This window comes from Gordionus sp. m RMFG-2023, chromosome 2, assembly GCF_954871325.1.
Source record: "Gordionus sp. m RMFG-2023 chromosome 2, tfGorSpeb1-WG-v2, whole genome shotgun sequence".
Taxonomy (NCBI): domain Eukaryota; kingdom Metazoa; phylum Nematomorpha; class Gordioida; order Chordodea; family Parachordodidae; genus Gordionus; species Gordionus sp. m RMFG-2023.
In genome coordinates, this window is record NC_088776.1 from 35,715,922 (window position 1) to 35,734,611 (window position 18,690).

The following is an 18,690-nucleotide window of genomic DNA, read 5'->3' on the forward strand; positions in this document are numbered from 1 at the left end:
ACCGACTGATTTCTTTCCGAGGAAGATGTAGAACCAGGAATTAATAAAATATTTGACACTTCTCTTTATGTTAAAGGTGGGAAATCTATTCCAACAACATGAGACCGAAATGTGAAAGTTACTCCACATATTTTGCTATTAAATATACCGCCGTTTTATTTTTAAATTTATGATATCATTTAAAATATTTAGATTATCATCACCTTGTAAAATGCTTAATTCTTATATCATAACACATGCTTCATCAAATTCACTACTAGTATGATGCTCTCTTTATATTGGTGGGAATCCAATAAATAATCAGCAGTGTGAGCACATGTATTGGGATAGTTTTTTTTAAAGCATATCTTTAATTTTTTCTTCAGACGAAGAAAATATAAAATCAAGGCATGATTGAATTATGAGTTTTCCAAATTAAGCATCTCATTTTTTTACGTGGGCCAAAGTGCATTTATCCTAATGCTGTTAAACGGCCACATTTGAGTAGATTTTAAAAAATCGCCTGATAGATTTTAGACAAAATAATATTATGTAAGCCTGGAGATTTTGATCATATATCATATTTATTTATCATAAAGCCTTCCTTACTACATAATTTCAATTGATTAATAGAATAAATGGGCGAGTAATTAAAAGGAAAAATAGATACATTTAGAATATGTATAATTATTTTATACTTTTTAAATGGAGAATGAAATTGCTGGAGTAGTGTTTTTGTTTATAGCCCTTTTGCAAATTTGTAGGTACTGCAACATTTTATAAATGTTAATACATTCGAAATTTGTTTTATTTTATATTAACCTACGGACTTGTTATATTGTTTCTTTCACTTAATAAAATATTAATCTAATAGATACATTAATTGTTATTTACTTTTGAAAAGTATATATATAGAATTTATTAGGTTAATAGTCAGTTATAAAGTAATTTTGTATCAACATTTTTTAATTTCTACACCATATTAGCATGGTGGCAATGGTGGGATCCGACACTACTTATAGTTAGGAACCAAATAATAAATTAAAAGAAATATGTAAAATATTAAATCTAAATTAACTTTGTAAAAAAGCCATAAAAATCCAATAAATCAGTCTGCAGATCCTATCTAAAAAATATATATAATGAACATGCTGGATTCTCATTATAAAAAAAAAGGTAAAATATATATTTATTATTTTTATGATATTCTTATTATCATCCTTTTAGTCAATTATTTATTTGGTTTATCAAGTTAGTTAATATTTAAGGCAATGTCATGGCCATCGGGATATTTTTTTTTAATCGTCATATAGGTCATTGTTAAAGAGAAAATAATATATAATACAAATAAATAAATAAAATAAAATTTAACGAAATAAACATTCTTAACCTTTAAAGATCATAATAAAACAGTTCAAAGTACAAGGTCGATGAACTTGAATTTATTTTAAAAAAAAATACAATGAAGGATTTTACTTTCGTCAGCAGATTTCCTGCGGCCCAATTTTTTAAGCATTCACTCTTCTCTAGGGTGATTTTGTACACTTTTTTAAAATTTTATTTTTTTTTTATCTCATTTCTCTTTTATACAATTATATTTTTTAATTCATTTTTAATATATTATTTGTTTTTTAATATATATTTTTAATTATAATTTGTAAATGAAAAATTTGTTTTTTAATAAAGTATTATCAAAAGGTAAAATTAAATTAAATAAAATAAATATTTTTTTTTCAAAGTAGAAGGTCAATGAATTTGAATTTATTTTCTTTAAAATAGGAAAAATATATAAATAATATCTTCTTAACCTTCAAAGGTCAAAAATAATAAGAGTTCAAAGTTCAAGATCGATGAACTCGTTTTAAAAAAAGACACCGTTAATTCTAGCTAAGAGAAATTTATATACGAAATAAAACAAATAAATAACGCGCTCAACGAAGCGATATATGATAAAATTAGTACTAAAAGTGATCAAATTATTATCGAACTTTCCAAATAATATAAGATTTTATATAATAATTGTCTGCGCTATATATATATATTTAAAAAAATGAATTTTTTTGGACGAGTCTACTGTTCCTAAGTTCCTTGGTGACATAGACATCTATATTGATAGAATCATAAGATGTTTAAATAAAAATAAAATTAACGACAAAGCATACATATTAACACAAAATCTTCCCGATAATATTTACTTAAAATTGCAATCTATAAGTTCAGACACCGAATTTAATAATTTTGATTCAATAATAAAAAAACTTAAAATTTTATATCTAAAAAAACGTCAACACTAAAATTTTAGAATTTTATAAAGCAAGTCAATCGAAAGATGAAAAATTGAATGGGCAACTAGAATTTGCCAACTAAACAAATAGTGCAATTATTTAGATGACAGGGCAATAGAAAAAATTAAAATTTGTACCTCTTCTAAGGATATTAAGTATAAAGTAAAAGATTTGGATAAAATTGATGAGATTATAAAAATAGGATGTGAGGCAGAAGACATCTATACTAATATTACTTTTGATAAAGTTAACACCAAACCAGATACTTTAGATTCGGAGGACAAACTAAAAGATGAACTCGAGATAAAACGCATCTCAGATACCAATAAAACGTCAGACGACAAACAATTGATACCATATGATAACAACTATGTTCAGCAGTGGGCTCTACGACCGTATTTTGACACACAAAGATTTCATAGCCAAAACTACAACTTCACACCACGTTGCCAAAACTAGAGATGCATCAATCAGAGCAAATTCGACACTTATTACAGACCTTATTATCATGATCATCAAAGGCACAAAATAAATTATGGTAATTTTAATCAACATAGTGATGGAAAATTCAGCAACAACAATAGACAAACAACTCATGATGATCGATACAATTATTATGACAACCAAAACAATCATTACAAAAGTGGTAATTTTAACAACAACCGTAGACAAACTTGCGACAATCAAAACGGTTATTACAGAAATGATAATTTTAACAACAACAACAGACCAGCATACCTCAATCGAAACAACCATCATAACAGGTCGAACCCAAGATTCGACAACAGAGACAACTGCGTACATAACAACTACAATACCTACAGATATAATAGTAAAAATTACACAACAGACGGCAGCAAGATAAACACCATTAATTTCGGAGGATTGGAAAATGATAAAACTGATGATGACGTAAACAAAGATTATGACTTACTAAACGTAAGTTTAAATAATTTGTGCGAAGGTTTCTATGAGAAATGCTTACGAAGTGGTACTCAAACTCAACAGCATAGTAACGACGATGCAGGTGGATACGGGTACAAGATACTCCATTATACCGCATTATATAGCTAACAAAATAGGCATTAAAACATTAAAAAATCTCACATTAAATTATCGGGCTATGACGTGAATACCATAAAAGTTCTGGGCATCGCACCTATTGATGTTAATTATCAAGGCGCTTTAAAAAATTTGGAAGCCTTTGTTGTGGAGAGCTCGCATTGCTTGGCAGAGTTTGGCAAAAGCATTTTAAAAAAATTTGTACGAAACATAGACGACGATTTTTACAACAATAAACTTACCAAACTCATATGTGATTGCAAAATTAAAACGGCTAATAAACCTATCTGCAAAACCACTATTAGACTTCGCTTAAAGGAAGATGCCATATCAAAGATAATCCGCCAAGGAGAATACCGTACTCCAGAATAGAAATAGTGGGTAAAGAACTAAATAGGTGGTTACAAGATAAAATAATTGAGCCTGCAAAAGATGTACGCTGGGCTAGTCCGTTACAGTCTTTAAGGATGACGGATGTCTCAGGCTGTGTGCCGACTTCAAAGACAATCTCAATCCGGCGCTCGAAGATTTTAAGTATCCCATCGAGGATAAATGATTTGATTGCGAAATTGTCAAAAGGGAAGAAGTTTAGCAAAATTAATTTCAAGCAAGCATTTCTGCAATTGCCGATAGACAATAAGTCAAGGGACATATTTACCATATCTACACATAAAGGGTATTTCAGATTTACCAGACTGCCCTTCGATCTCAAAACCGTATCTGCAATATTTCAGCAGACCATGGATAATATATTCGGAGATATGAAGGACGTGATATTTTAAATTGATGATCTGACAACGATAAAACACACATAAAAAAAAAGAAGTTATGAATGAATATCAAAATATTGTCTCACGCCAAATTTTGCAAAAAACATATTTATGCAAACCAACGTTAGGTTTCTTGGACACAATATCGATGCAGAGGGTATACACCCTAATCGTGACAAAATTAAAGCTATAATCAATATGCCAAAGCCGAAATCACATGACGAACTCATAAAATTTCTAGGCATGGCCAGTTACTACAGAAAATGCTTGAACAATTTCGCGCATTTAGTCGATCCACTATACAAGAATAAATATAAAGTAGTGGTCATGGAATGACGAACACAAGAAAAGCTTCGATGAATTAAAACTATTGATATCTCAACCTCCGACATTAGCTTTTTTTCAATCCTAAATTGCCTATTGGCATAGCTGTCGATCCTCTAAGAAGGAATTAGGAGCAGTTCTATTTCACTTTGATACCGATGGAAAAGAAAACCCATTGCATTTGCATCCAGAGCATTATTAAAAGCAGAGTTTAATTACACTAATATCGAATGTGAGGCATTAGCTATTATCTTTGCCATAAAAAAATTTCAAGAATAATTGATCGGAACGAGATTTACAATTATAACAGATTATAAGCCGCTAATATACATCTTTTCAAGAGGCCTTAAGGAAGATACTTCCATATCTATGAGGCTACAGATATGGAATATAAATTTTGATAAAAAACATAGGGCGGGTAAACACAATATAGTACATGATTGCCTATCACGACTACCCTTGAAAGACATTGAGGAAACAATACACGAGCTAGAAGAATTGGATAAAAATAATTTATGGGATGTACCGTTGAACTTCGAAAAAATAGCAGCGGGAACCATGCATGGCAAAGAACTATCGCAGGTTATAAACAATGTGAGGAAAGGCGATTCAATAAAAAACATGACTTATAAAAAAATAGAAAATGAACTAAGTATAGTAAAAAATTGTCTCTACAAGGTGAAAAAAATAGTGATTCATAATTTTATGAGAAAAATTATACTGCAGGATCTACATGCCAGACACTTGGGAGCAGGCAAAAGTAAAGCACTAGCAAGGAATTATTTATGGTGGCCTGGCATAAATGCAGAAATAGATTTAAAGGTAAAAAACTATGAATTATGCAATACGTGGTTATATAATACGAAAACCATACAACATTTATGGGCTCCAACACTTAAACTACTCGAAAGATTAGATATAGATTACGCAGGTCCATTTTTTCAAATATATTGGCTAGTAATAGTGGATGCATACAGTAAATATTCCATCATCACCTCGATGGAATCTATAACCACCGAGAGAACATTAAAAGAGCTCATGTAAACAATAAGCTTGTTTGGGATACCAGAAACCATCGTTACGGACAACGGCACTAATTTTACCAGCAAATTATTTGAAAAAATTTGTTATGATCACGGTATAAAGCATGTACTAACATCAGCTTACCACCAACAATCAAATGAACAGGTGGAAAGGATGGTTAGGACATTCAAATTGAGTATGAAACGCAATATGGAGGAAGAACACAGATGCTGATATAGCGCTAGAGAAGTTTTTGTTCAATTATAGAAACACACCTAATATGACTATGGGCATTCCACCCACCAAATTAATGTTCAATTATGAGACTAGAACTAAGTGGGATCTATTGAAGCCTACGTCTATTATTAATGATTATATTAAAACTAAGACCATTATTTCTCCGAATAGGATCATTAACTAGGGGATAAAGTATGGTTCAAAGTATTTGGCGAAAACAAATGGGATAAAGGTACTATCAAACGAAAACATAGTGACTTTATAGTCGACACAGGTAACCGCATCATAAGACGGCATCTGGATCAAATAAAAAAAAGATCATATGGCACGACCAATATTAATGATCACGTTCAGGAGGATTTCTTCAAGGGAAAGGATGTTGTCAGTACTTCAACACCGAGTCTTATTCGAATATCGCCAAGACCGGTTCGAGCATCAAAAAAATCAGAGAGGTTTAAAGATTTTATCATGTCCATAAATGAGACATGTATAAGATCTCAGTACATAAAACACTTAGAAAAATACCTAATAAATAGTACATTCTATTAAAAAATATATTCAAACGCCAAATTAAAATATAAAGATAAATATAAAAATAAATAAAACGTAAAATATAAAAATAATTTAAACGCAAAATATAAAAATAAATTTAAACGCCAAACTAAAACGCAAAATATAAAAATAAATTTAAACGCCAAACTAAAACGCAAAATATAAAAATAAATTTAAACGCCAAACTAAAATGCGAATCCCATATTAATTATTCTATTTAAATATTATTCTATTCCAATTTTATCATTCTTATTCTTAATTCCTATTCAATTCAATATTCTACTAATACATTCTATAAATTCCATTATTCTTATTTGACATTCGACATATTATACTAAACGACGAATTAATGATAACGATTTGAACAGAACGGGATCGAGGATAGAAGAGTAGGAGAACGTACAAAAACAACAAAGGATTGGAAGCGAGTTCCACTACGACTGCGAGGAACACAGAAAGATTGAAGTAAGAACAGAAGTGGGAATGTTAATACATTCGAAATTTGTTTTATTTTATATTAACCTACGGACTTGTTATATTGTTTCTTTCACTTAATATAATAATAATCTAATAGATACATTGATTTTTATTTACTTTTGAAAAGTATATATATAGAATTTTAGGTTAATAGTCAGTTGGTTTATTTTATAATAAATAAATTATAAATAAAGAAATTTTGTATCAAGATTTTTTAACTTTTCCACCATATTAGCAATAAAGAAAGCTTATCTTGAGCTAACTGTAAATAAATGTAAATTATATAGTTATTACAAATTCATCGATAATAGCAATAATTGTATACATTAAAGACAATGGAAATGACACGAGTAATCAAACATTTATCTTAATAGCAACATTACAAATTCATTCATAATAGGAGCTTCCTCAAGAGGAAATTCAAATTTGGGCATGACAGGAAGACCCTCTCTAGGAGATCCAATTGGTAACGTTAATGGTAATAAAAATCTAGGCCCTGTGGAGCAAGTGAATTTAGCAACCCTATCCTTTCTCTCGGAGCCCAAGGGGGAGGAAATTCAGCCAAATTATTACAATTGTAACTCCCCATAATATAAAATAAATTCATGTAAAATATCTTCAACTTCATCTACTTAACCTGTTTTCCATAATCTAGAACACAATCTAACCAAAAAGGTTGAACAAACTAAGTTTAACAAATGTGTTATTAATGGATGTTTTTGATAGTGACCTTACTATAACTGACGAAACTCTTATTATCAAGGAGTTTATAGTGTTGTCGTTAGGGCTAAGTGTCTGATTACTGCTGCTATTTTGATTGTCTTCATAATGTACATTTATCGATTTATTATTTAAACTTTGTCATAGTAATTTTTTGCATAGTTAAGGAATTTTTCAAATTATATTATTATTTTTTTTATTTTGTGTTTAAATGGATTTTGAAATATAGGTTAATATGGGCATATAATAGAACTATCGCCATCGCAATTGTTTATAATTTTATCATTAATTAAATTATTCAATAGGAAAAAATATTTAAAAAGTCTTTCATAATGATATCTTTTAGGAATGGCAAGAACACCCAAGATACCATTTTTAATTTGTAGTTTGCATCGCAATTTGATTTTTATTGGATAACCACAAACTGTTGCAGATACAATTTTGAGGGTTATAGCTTTCTTTGGTTTAGGTGTAGATTTGGTTTCTATATATGCTTTTCCTATAGTTTGAATTAAATATTTATTTTATATTATACAATATTCAAAATATAAAAATTTTGGAATTAAAGATATACATAAATATATAAAATATCATCTTATTTCTACAAATTATTGAGATGTTTTGATTATTTCCACCCCACAACTTTAAAAGATGTGGGGTAATGGTTGATTCAAAAGCTAGAGATCCACTCGATTGTCTCGTGAACTGACATTGTTCAAAGGATGTTCCTTCATATCTCGAACCACGGATACTTTTGTTATACGTATATATTAATCCTCTGGGATATAGAGAAACACATGTATTGGGACTTCACATTATTCGCCCCATCAAATAATAATTACGATCCACATGGTTTATCGGAAAAAGTAAATACCAAAAATATTTACATCTAGCCGTCAATAATATCTTTATACCCATTGTGGTTTCAACAAATTGCTCATTTGGGAGAGGCCTAATTAAAATTAATGGGCCAGGAGAACCATAAAACAAGAATTGGGCCCTTCTGATTAAACAAAAGGTCAGTTTTGAAATATAACGTTATAATTTTAAATTAATTGTTTAAAGATTCATAGCCATCTCCAGAGGATGACTATTTTTAACAAAATTTCATTTTTTAAACATATTTTTTTACATATTTTTTTTCTTAATATTTTATCATATATGCCGTTTATATGTGATTCTAATTTTATATAATTTCGATTATTAAATTAATAATATACGTTTAGATGATGACGAAAAACCGCAATCTTGAAAAATAAATAAGATTGTTTTGATTTTGTATAATATAATATACTGGATCTCTATTTGCCAAATCTCGATGCTTACATAATATTATTTTTGCAAATCTTAATCGGGGTTGTTAAAAATTGACACAAATCAAGCCGTTTAACAATACTATTTATTCCTTCGCATTTACAACAATGAAGTAAATAAAGGTTGAAGAATAGTTAAAGATTTTAAATTTGTCATTCAAAATTCTTCATTTAATATATTATTGATTTCTAGACAAATATCAAATTTCACCAACAATGCCTTCATAGATTTCTTTATTTTTTGTATTTGCTCCATACAATTTATTTACGATGCCCATTTTATTTGGATATTTGCAATACTCAAATCATGCTTTAGCAAAATTATTATATTTATTTATATTAAGATCCATTCATATTAATCATGAGAAATTTTTTTTTATTTTATATTTAATAATGAATTTCAAATATTTAATATGAAACTCATATATTTAAATATAAAATTATAGAATAAACTGATGCCATGATACAAATATATTTTAATTGATTTGTAACCTAATTAGATTGATAAACATTCTTTATACATATTACTTAATTAAATCAATATATTTATTCACCAATAATATTTGAAGTATTTGACCAGGTCTAATATTCCTCCGGTCAATTGACCAACTTACCAATCCAGCTTTAATTATATAATAACAAAAGCAGAGACGCGGGCCGTATATTAAAACCAAATAAAATAAATATAATATATTTAAAAAAATTCTGGGTTTGGCCTGAAAATTTAAAAAAAAAAAAATCTAGGCCGACGGGTCTGGAAAAATTTCTTTTAAAAAAATTCAAGCCGGGTCGTGTAAATGGTACCTCTGCAGGTCTATGAACAAAATATAAATCATTTTTAATTGGAAAAAAAATAATGGAATTTCATCATTCGATGGAATTATTCATAATTATTCGAGATCATTTGTATTAATCAAAAATATTCATTATTTGAAATTATTCAAGAGTGTTCAATATGTTCCTTGTGAAACTTTTTATATTTATCTATCATAATCCCTTGTTTTAAAAATTTAATCATCATTTTTAAAATATTTTTAAAAATTAAATTTTTGTATCGAAGCAAATCAAATCAAAAATAGTTTTATTATTCATACAAATAAGAATAAAGAATTGTGCTATTTTTCGCGATTACGGGGTAAATAAATGAGTAGGAAATATCAGTAAGAAAAAATGAGAAATGTTGTTATGTGGGAAATATGTTTTGGGACGTATAGAAGTAAACTTTTGAAAGTTAGCAAAATATCAATCTAGAATAACAGTGTGGATTAAATGGAAAATAGAAAGGAATAAAAATTAAATAAATAAAAAAAAATAGAATTTAAAAGAAGATTAAAGGAAAAATTTATTTTGGGTTTATTTATATTTTTCATATTATTTAGGTAGTGTTGTAAAACCGCTCGATTTGGTCAGATTTCTAAAAACAGCGAACTCAAAATTATATCCAAAAAAATATTATGTAAGTCTGTATATTTTATTCATAGATGGCCCAAAGGTTCGGACATCTATTAGGGAAATCTCGAGGTGTTTGCAATATTTTTCTGGCTAAAATATTAACCTAGCCTTTTTTAAAAATCGGCAACACTATAAAAAGGTGAAAAAAGCGTAGTTTTTATAAATAAGAAATATGATATAATTTGGAGTTTTAATGAAGTTTTTTTTTATTTGTAAATGTTGTAATAAGTTTAATTTGATGCAGGAATAATTTTAAATAAAAAATTATTTGTTTTCTTCGCGTAGCCTAAAAAAATACAATTATTAGGAGAACAAAAAATTTAACAAATTTTTAGATTTTTAAAAATGATTTGTTAATTACATCGAAATAACTTGTTAAAAATATACTTATTATTAGAAATGAGAATATGATTTAAATTTAACCAAATCTGTAGAAAAATATTTAAATTAATAATCTTTCCCAGTCAACACATCGTCTAAAACTTCAGAGATTAATTTCCATGATTCATCTAAATCTACTTTGTCAACTTTTGAACAACCCACAGGAAATCTTAAATAAAATAAAGTATATTATCGAATATATGTTAAAGAGATGTATGTCATTAATCTTAATAATTTCGATATGTAAAAGGATTTTCTTTTGTTTCAGCCTTTTCAAAAAAATAATTTTCTCAAATAGAAAAGTGTGCTTATATTAAATTTAGATATGTTAAGCACACTTTTCGTATCGATTCTGCTATAGTGTAGATAAATATGTTTCTAAGTATTATCTTTTTATCAGTGGCGTAACAACTTTTTCTAGTTATAAAGTAAAATAATTTTGAGGCCCCTACCTTAATTATATTTTTTCATATTTATTTATTTAGTATTGGTTATATAAGATATAGTAAAAATATAACTTTATTGTATCAAATTTAAACCTATTTAGATAAATTTTTGGATAATAATATATTATAAATTTAAAAAAATATTTTCTTCAATATTTTGAAATATTCAATAGTTTGGAAGTTCGCATGTTCAAATCTTATCAAAGCTAAATTACTGAATCAAATCTGTGATATAAAAATATGATTATAATTCATCTTCAACAGTCGCAATTGCCATAGATATTGTGAGCAAGAAAATAAGGCCAAACTAAAAAAAGGAATATTGGATTCTATTGATATAATATAAATCAGTACACACTTTGTAAAATTTTGTATTCGAATTTTTAGATTTTTTTACAAAATTTTTAATGGAAAATAAAAAATTCATTGAACTGCTTTGAACCTTTATTATATTTATTCATTAGAAATTTGCTTTATTATATAGTCTGTCCTAGATAATTTTATATGATTTTTTGGATTGATAATTAAAAGTGTTGATAATATATTATTTTATCTAAATCATTCATCAATCTGATTAGATTTAGATAGAATAATATCCATAATCCAAAGTAATAGATTTTTCCATTTATTTATGGTTACATCGGTATGGGCCGTTCCTTATAATATTTTTATATTTTTTCCATTCATCATTATGTTAAACAGGATTAAAGATGCATGTGGGCAATTTCATGCATCTAAATTTTTGGTTTATATCTCCAATAATTTATTCCCTTACCCCACGCTTATAAATTTTGTACATCTATCAAAAGTTAGACATGTTGACAAAATGGCAATATTTAATTTAATAGAGAATAGTTAAATTTTTTAGATTATTTTTAGTTTTGATTATAAACGAATAAGGCATATTTAAAAATTTCATGTGATAGAAAATGATCCTATTGATTGGCAATGTTTTATTATTATAATTCTTTGATTTTGAATTATCATATTATCATCATTAGTCATTACAGTGGAATAGAATAAATTTGGACCCCAAAGATTATAAAATAATAAGACAATGACTATACTCATTCATATTAATTATTAAAGAATAGGCTCCTTTCTATGTAGTATGGAGTATATTTGAAAAATAAATGTTTAAATCTAGTGGGATTATAATTACAGATATTTTATAGACATTTTTTAGAAACCAACATTTTTCTCCTTGGGGCCTCGTAAATTTTCTAAAACCTTTGGAACCTCTCACGTGGAGAGATCTAGAGCTCTTGGGTTAGGCCATCGCTTTTTATTAAATTTAAATATATATAAATTTTTATGCCAAATAAATATTATAAATTCTTTATTATAATTAAATTCTACCAATGGAAACCAAAGTTGTAAGTATCTAGATACAAAAATGTTGTATATCTATTTCTAAGTACATTTTTATAAAATGTATATATATCTCGTTACATTTTTATAAAAGCATTGGTATCTAGTTATATTTTCTCTCCCAAAATCCTACCTTCAGCCTCATCATGGTGGGGGAGTGGCAACGTCTTTTGGCGACTAATGGAGATCTAAGAGGTTCCCTGTGATCTGGGTCTAGAATAGGTGCAACGTCGCCTTGACGGGGTCAACCACTTAAAGGGGTTGATGTCAGGAAGGGCATGTGATTGTAAAACCTTGCTACAAAATTTCCCTATGGTTACAACAAAGCATGGGTTGGGTACATCCCAAAGTACCCCGTGGGCCTCCTCATCCGCCTACAACAAAAAGAAGGATGGGAACCTGGTGGAAGCACGATTTATAAAAATAAAACTTATGACGGCCATAAAAGACCTGATAATAAGTGGAGAAACCAGTTTACGGGGGATCGAGTAAGGGTCGCGACAAGGAGTTGAAGGGATGACGGGAAGAGATGGAGAAGTGGTCGATGTATTGCATAGAAGGCATATAGATGTGTACTGCATACAGGAGACCAGATGGAAAGGTAATGGCGCAGACTAGTGAAGTATAAATTCTTATCGCAAGGAAGTAATGATGGTAAGGCTGGAGTTGGGACATTGATTGCGGAGAAATTGGTAGACAAAGTAGTTGAAATGAGAAGGCTAGATAACCAGATAATGGTTATCAAGATGATTTTTGGTAGAAAGCTATATAATATTATCTCTGCATATGTTTATCAGGTTGGGAGAAGTGAATAAGAAAAAGTTATATTTTGGGAGAGTCTATTGGAGGAGACATCGAGACTGGCAAATAAAGAGGGGATTATCCTAGCTGGTGATCTGAATGGACATGTGGGAGCAAATAGTGAGGGCTATGAAGGATTACATGGAGGATTCAGTTATAGCAGAAATCTGGAAGGGGAGAGGGTTTTAGATTTTAGTGATGTTATGGATATGATCGTCTGTAATACAATGTTTAAGAGAGAATCAGAGAAGCTGGTGACTTATAAGTCGGGTAGTACCAAATGTGCAGTGGATTATTTGTTATTAAGGAGATGTGATAGATGTATAGTAAAAAATGGATCGGGAGAGGAATGTATTAATCAGCATAGACTAGTTATAGGAGATCTCACTTTTAAAGGCTCCAGGATGACTAAAAGAAAGTTTGTGCCAAGGCTGAAGGTTTGGAAATTGAAGGAGGAGAGTGCAAGATGTAAATTCAATATAACATTGGGAGGCGGAGGTGGCACAGCGTCTGGGGTAAATGACGTAGGAAGCCATTAAGAAAGTCTAGGTGATGAGAACTGAGGAGGTATGTGGATGGACAAAAGGGCCGCCTAGACATAAGGAAACTTAGTGGTGGAACCCGGAAGTAGCTAAAGCTGTGGATGAGAAACGGAGGTGCTACAAAGAATGATAATAGTAAAGAAATAGTGATAATGATATTTACAAGATGGCGAAAATAAATGCTAAAAAATTAATAGCTAAGGCGCAAGAAAAAAAAAGCAGGATTTGCTAAAGAAATGGAATGCGCTGAAGGAATGGGAAATGTGGTTCGAATGGCAAAGCAGATGGCAAAGAAGAGGCAGGATGTGGTAGGTGTTAAATGATTGAAAAATATGGAAGGAAAAATGGTGATTGATAGTACTGGTATGATGAACACCTGAAAAAACTACATGGAAGGATTGAATGAAGAAAATGAATGGGCTAATAATGTTGGTTGTGCAAAGTAGAAGGTCTAGGATGTAAATTTGGCAAAGACGAAATAAAGAGAGCAGTAAAAAAGATGAAAAAAGGTAAGGCATCGGGTTTAACGAGGTTGGTATCAGAGATGTTTAAAGGTTCTGATGATTCACGGATTGAATAATTAATAAATTTAGCTAATCAAACTGTCACAGAAGGAAATATTCCTGAGGACTGGCGAAGAAGTATAATTATCCCAGTATACAAGGGGAAAGATGATCCTTTAGGTTGCGGGTCTTACAAAGCTATTAAACTCTTAGAACATGCAATGAAGATATTTGAGAGGGTGTTAGAGAAAAGCGGATAAGGGAACAAACTAATTTTACATCGGGGAAAGGCACGAGAGATACAATTTTTGTGGTGAGACAAATACAGGAGAAGTATCTTGCCAAGGAAAAGAAACTGTATTATGCGTTTGTTGATTTGGAGAAAGCATTTGACAGATGCCGCCCGAGGTTACTAGATGGGCCTTGAGAAAATAAAGTGGGGAAGAATGGTTGGTTATGGCAGTGATGACAATATATGTAAGAGCACAGACAGCAGTACGGACGGATGATGAAGATAGTGAAAGCTTTGAAGTGAAGGTAGGACTTCATCAAGGATCCGTACTGAGTCCATTATTATTTATCTTAGTAATGGATAGAGTGGTATAAAAATGCGTGAAGGACTTCCCTAGAAGCTATTATATGCCGATGACCTTGTATTAATAGCAAACAGTGAGGAAGAATTGAGGGATAAAATTAGTAAATGGAAGATGGCTTTAGAGGCAAAGGGCCTGAAAAATGACTACAGCAAAGACAAAGGTGTTGATTGGTGGGGAAAATCTAAAGATGGAGGAATTCGGTAAGTGGCCTTGTGTATGTAGGAAAGGAGTTGCTAGAAATTTAATCCAATGCACTAGATGCCAGAAATGGGTACATAATAGATGTAGCTGGAAAAAAGGAAGTTGGATGTTAGCCAGAATGATCTTTATTTGTAAAACGTGCATGAAAGGAGTACATAATAGTGATGACGTAGAAAATGGTGGTTTGGATATTGGCAATGGGTTAACCCTAGAAAATGTGGATAAGTTTTGTTAATTGGGTGATAGCTAAACGCAGATGGTGGTTTAGATTCGACCGTTGTTGCAAGGGTCAGACAAACATGGAAGAAGTTCAAAGAGATGTCTTCCATTCTAACAAATAAAAAAGTCTCTCTGAAGTTAAAAGGGAAAGTTTACGTAAGCTGTGTGAGGAGTTGTTCAGTTTATGGCGGCAAAACATGGGCAATGAAAGCGACGAAGCCAAATTTAGAAAAAACAGAGTTAAGGATGATTAGATGGTGTGTGGGGTATCTCTGAGAGAGAGAAAAACTAGCAAGGAATTGAGAGCAAGATTGGGTATAGAAATGATTGGAGTGGTAATGCGACGAAATAGACTAAGATGGTTTGGGCATGTTGAACGTATGACAAAAGATGACTGGGTAAAAAGATGCACCTTGATAAAAGTAGGAGGATCAAGACCTAGAGGAAGGTCCAAGATGACATGGACAAATGTGATAGCGGTGGATATAAGAAGCATGAATCTTACAAATATTGATGTTAAATCAGAGGGAAAACTGGCCTACCTGGGTAAACCTGGAAATCGCCATAAAAGGGAGAAGAAGAAGATCTAGTTATATTTTAGTTATATTTTGATATAGTTTTATTTTATGTGTTTTATATAATTTAATTCATTAAATATTATGTTATAGTTTATTAATTTCATTGCAACAGGCAATTTTATTTATAAATATTACTATTACTGATAAAGAAACAGAAGGAATAATCAATCCAGCATTAGTGACATAGGCGTAGCCGGGGAGAATTCTTCCCTCCCCCTTCGGAAATTTGACTGTTCTCATAAATATCATTTTAAGCTCATAAAAATTCTACCCTACACTCCCAAAAATTGCAAATACATCATTATAGACAAGTGTTTGAAAATAAAATTAGCAAAAGTTAATAACTATAAAATAACGACTACATTCAAAAAAAATTTTAAAAAAATCATTTTTATTAAAACCAAAATTATTTTTATACTAACATAGCCAAAGCCCTACAATATGTGGGTCGACTTCAAACAAAATTTATAGGGCAAACCTGACTTAATAGTGCACTCCCTTAGAGAAATCCTGACTACGCCTATGATCAGCGGATTAACTTGGCCTTATAAAACCTATTTTAAAATAATTTCTCAAAATAAAGCCAATAAATCTCTGATGGTATAATATTAGCTCTGTCTTCTAAAAAATATCAAATTTTAGTTAACGTTACTTATACATGCAACATTGTCAATCATCTGAGGGTAAATTAAATATTAAATACTTACATATTTATAATTTTAAGAGGAAACATAGGTTACCTTTAATAAAAATAAAAAAGCAGAGGAAAAATAAATCAAATAAAAAAATGTGGAACTAGGTTCCTTGTTGTCCTCTTAATTAGAAAAGACCCACAAATATTTTTGCAAAAAGGCCTCAAAACATAACCCAATTTTAGACAATTTAATAATTAATTATGTTATCGATGATATTTTGGGAAAATGTATCAATATCTAAATACATGTGTCTAAATATATTTTGAACGATGTATTTATATCAAGATTTTTTTTAGACAATATATCCTAGAACATTTGGAAATTAACTTTTAACCGATAGTAGTTACTAAATCAAAATAATATTAAAAAATTTTAATTTAATAGTTTGTCATTTATATTACATTAATGAATCTATTAAATTTTTAATTATTTATAAAGTTTTCCCCATTTTACTATCTTGTTTTCATTTCCGAGAAATCTTGCATTTTTTCTCGGTTTTACTTTTAAAATGATGTTCTATTATATTTTTAAAATTGAGCCATAAAATTATAATTATTTATTTACCTTACTAGTAATCGCCCTTTAACCTCTGTGGATGTCAAATATATATCCCGTTCGATTAACTTTTTGTATAAGTACCGAGTCAGAGAATCGGAATTCTTTTTAAAAATTAAATATGTCAATCAAGAAACATTTGGATTCGAGCTAATTAAAATTTGAATACAAGTTCATTGTAAGACTATATTTTTCAACTCATATTTATAACTATAAATAATATCTTAAATAAATTGCTTATTTTGATTAAAAATTAATAGTATAATCAAATTATTTAAAAAAGAGAATTCAATTATAAACCTTCAAATAAAAGCAGACCATTCCACATGCAACAGGATATGGTATAAACAAACGTCCATCTTTTTGTACCAACGATTCAAAATACTCACCTAATTTAATATACTTTTTTAAAAAAGAAATTTGCGATACATTGCTGGAATATTGGAACATATATTTTCTAAAATCAAATCATTATTGGAGTTTAACAAATTCATGATTATAATCTTGATTGACACAGGTTTTTAGCAAACTCTAAACTTAAATCACTTAAAGCGCGTGGTTTCTAATTTTCAAGGACATAATTATGACGGAATCATGTTTTCAAATGTATAGAATACATAACCTAGAAATTTCAGACAATTTCGCGTCCTGAACTTTGACGTATTTTTTAGGCTATATATTATAATTTATATAATTAAGAGTAGGGAAAATGTGCCATAAATGGCCATGTTTGAAGACTGGCCACCACTCTTTAACTTTTTATCTATTAGACCGATTTCTCTCAAAATTGGTCAAAATGTGTATATTTATGATATGTACCTTACCTAAGTTCATTTATTGAATAGAGCAATCCAATAAAAAAAATTTAAATAAACTGTTTTTAGTACCTCTTTCTGGAAAAATCACGTTACACATTTTTTTGTTTGGTGAAAAAATTACTAATTTAGATTACTAATATTTTATATAAATCTTATCCTTAGGCATTTCACATTATTCACACAAAAAATTAGTCTTTAAAAGTTTTATTTAATAAACATATAAAGGCGCTTAATAATAACAATAGAGCGGTAAGTATTGACTGGCCATATATTGATTGGCCACAATTCGCACATTTATATATTCATATTGAAATGAAAAGCTCGTGCAAAACAACATTTGATGAAATTTCAAATGATGAATAAACTTAAGAATGTTCAGCAAAATGATAATTAAGATATTAATTTATAATATTATCATTAAATAGATGATGATAAATTGAGATACTAATACTAATTAAATTGAGTATAATTAATTTTTTATATTACTAAAAAATGTAGAAATATTAACATAGGTCATTTACAAGTATTTCATATTGTATTATTTCATATTTATAATAAAATTCTTAAATAATATATTATGGCCACATACACATAGTGTATGGCCAGTCAATACATACTATGTATTACATAGTATGTATTGACTGGTCATAAAAACAACTTTCACATAACCTCATCTAGCTCTAAAATTATTATAGATAAAGCTTTGATTCAAATTTTATTTTAAAGATTGACAATTAGGCTACACATTGATATAAAATTTGTTTGGTAAAACCCAAATCTTAATACTTTT

The 18,690-nt window shown here is 29.3% G+C and overlaps 1 protein-coding gene across 1 annotated transcript in view; it reads right to left on the reverse strand.

Annotated features, from left to right (window-relative positions):
- Positions 1-10,554: 10,554 nt before the first annotated feature.
- The window catches only part of LOC135924681 (aromatic-L-amino-acid decarboxylase-like), a 35,208-nt gene continuing 27,072 nt past the window's right edge, over positions 10,555-18,690 (reverse strand). Inside the window, exons 12-14 of the mRNA XM_065459777.1 lie at positions 17,383-17,484; positions 17,092-17,186; positions 10,555-10,744 (exon numbers count right to left, since the gene is read on the reverse strand). Of these exons, the coding sequence (XP_065315849.1) occupies positions 10,642-10,744; positions 17,092-17,186; positions 17,383-17,484 (300 nt within the window). The 3' untranslated portion in view covers positions 10,555-10,641. The remainder of the gene's footprint in view (positions 10,745-17,091; positions 17,187-17,382; positions 17,485-18,690) is intronic.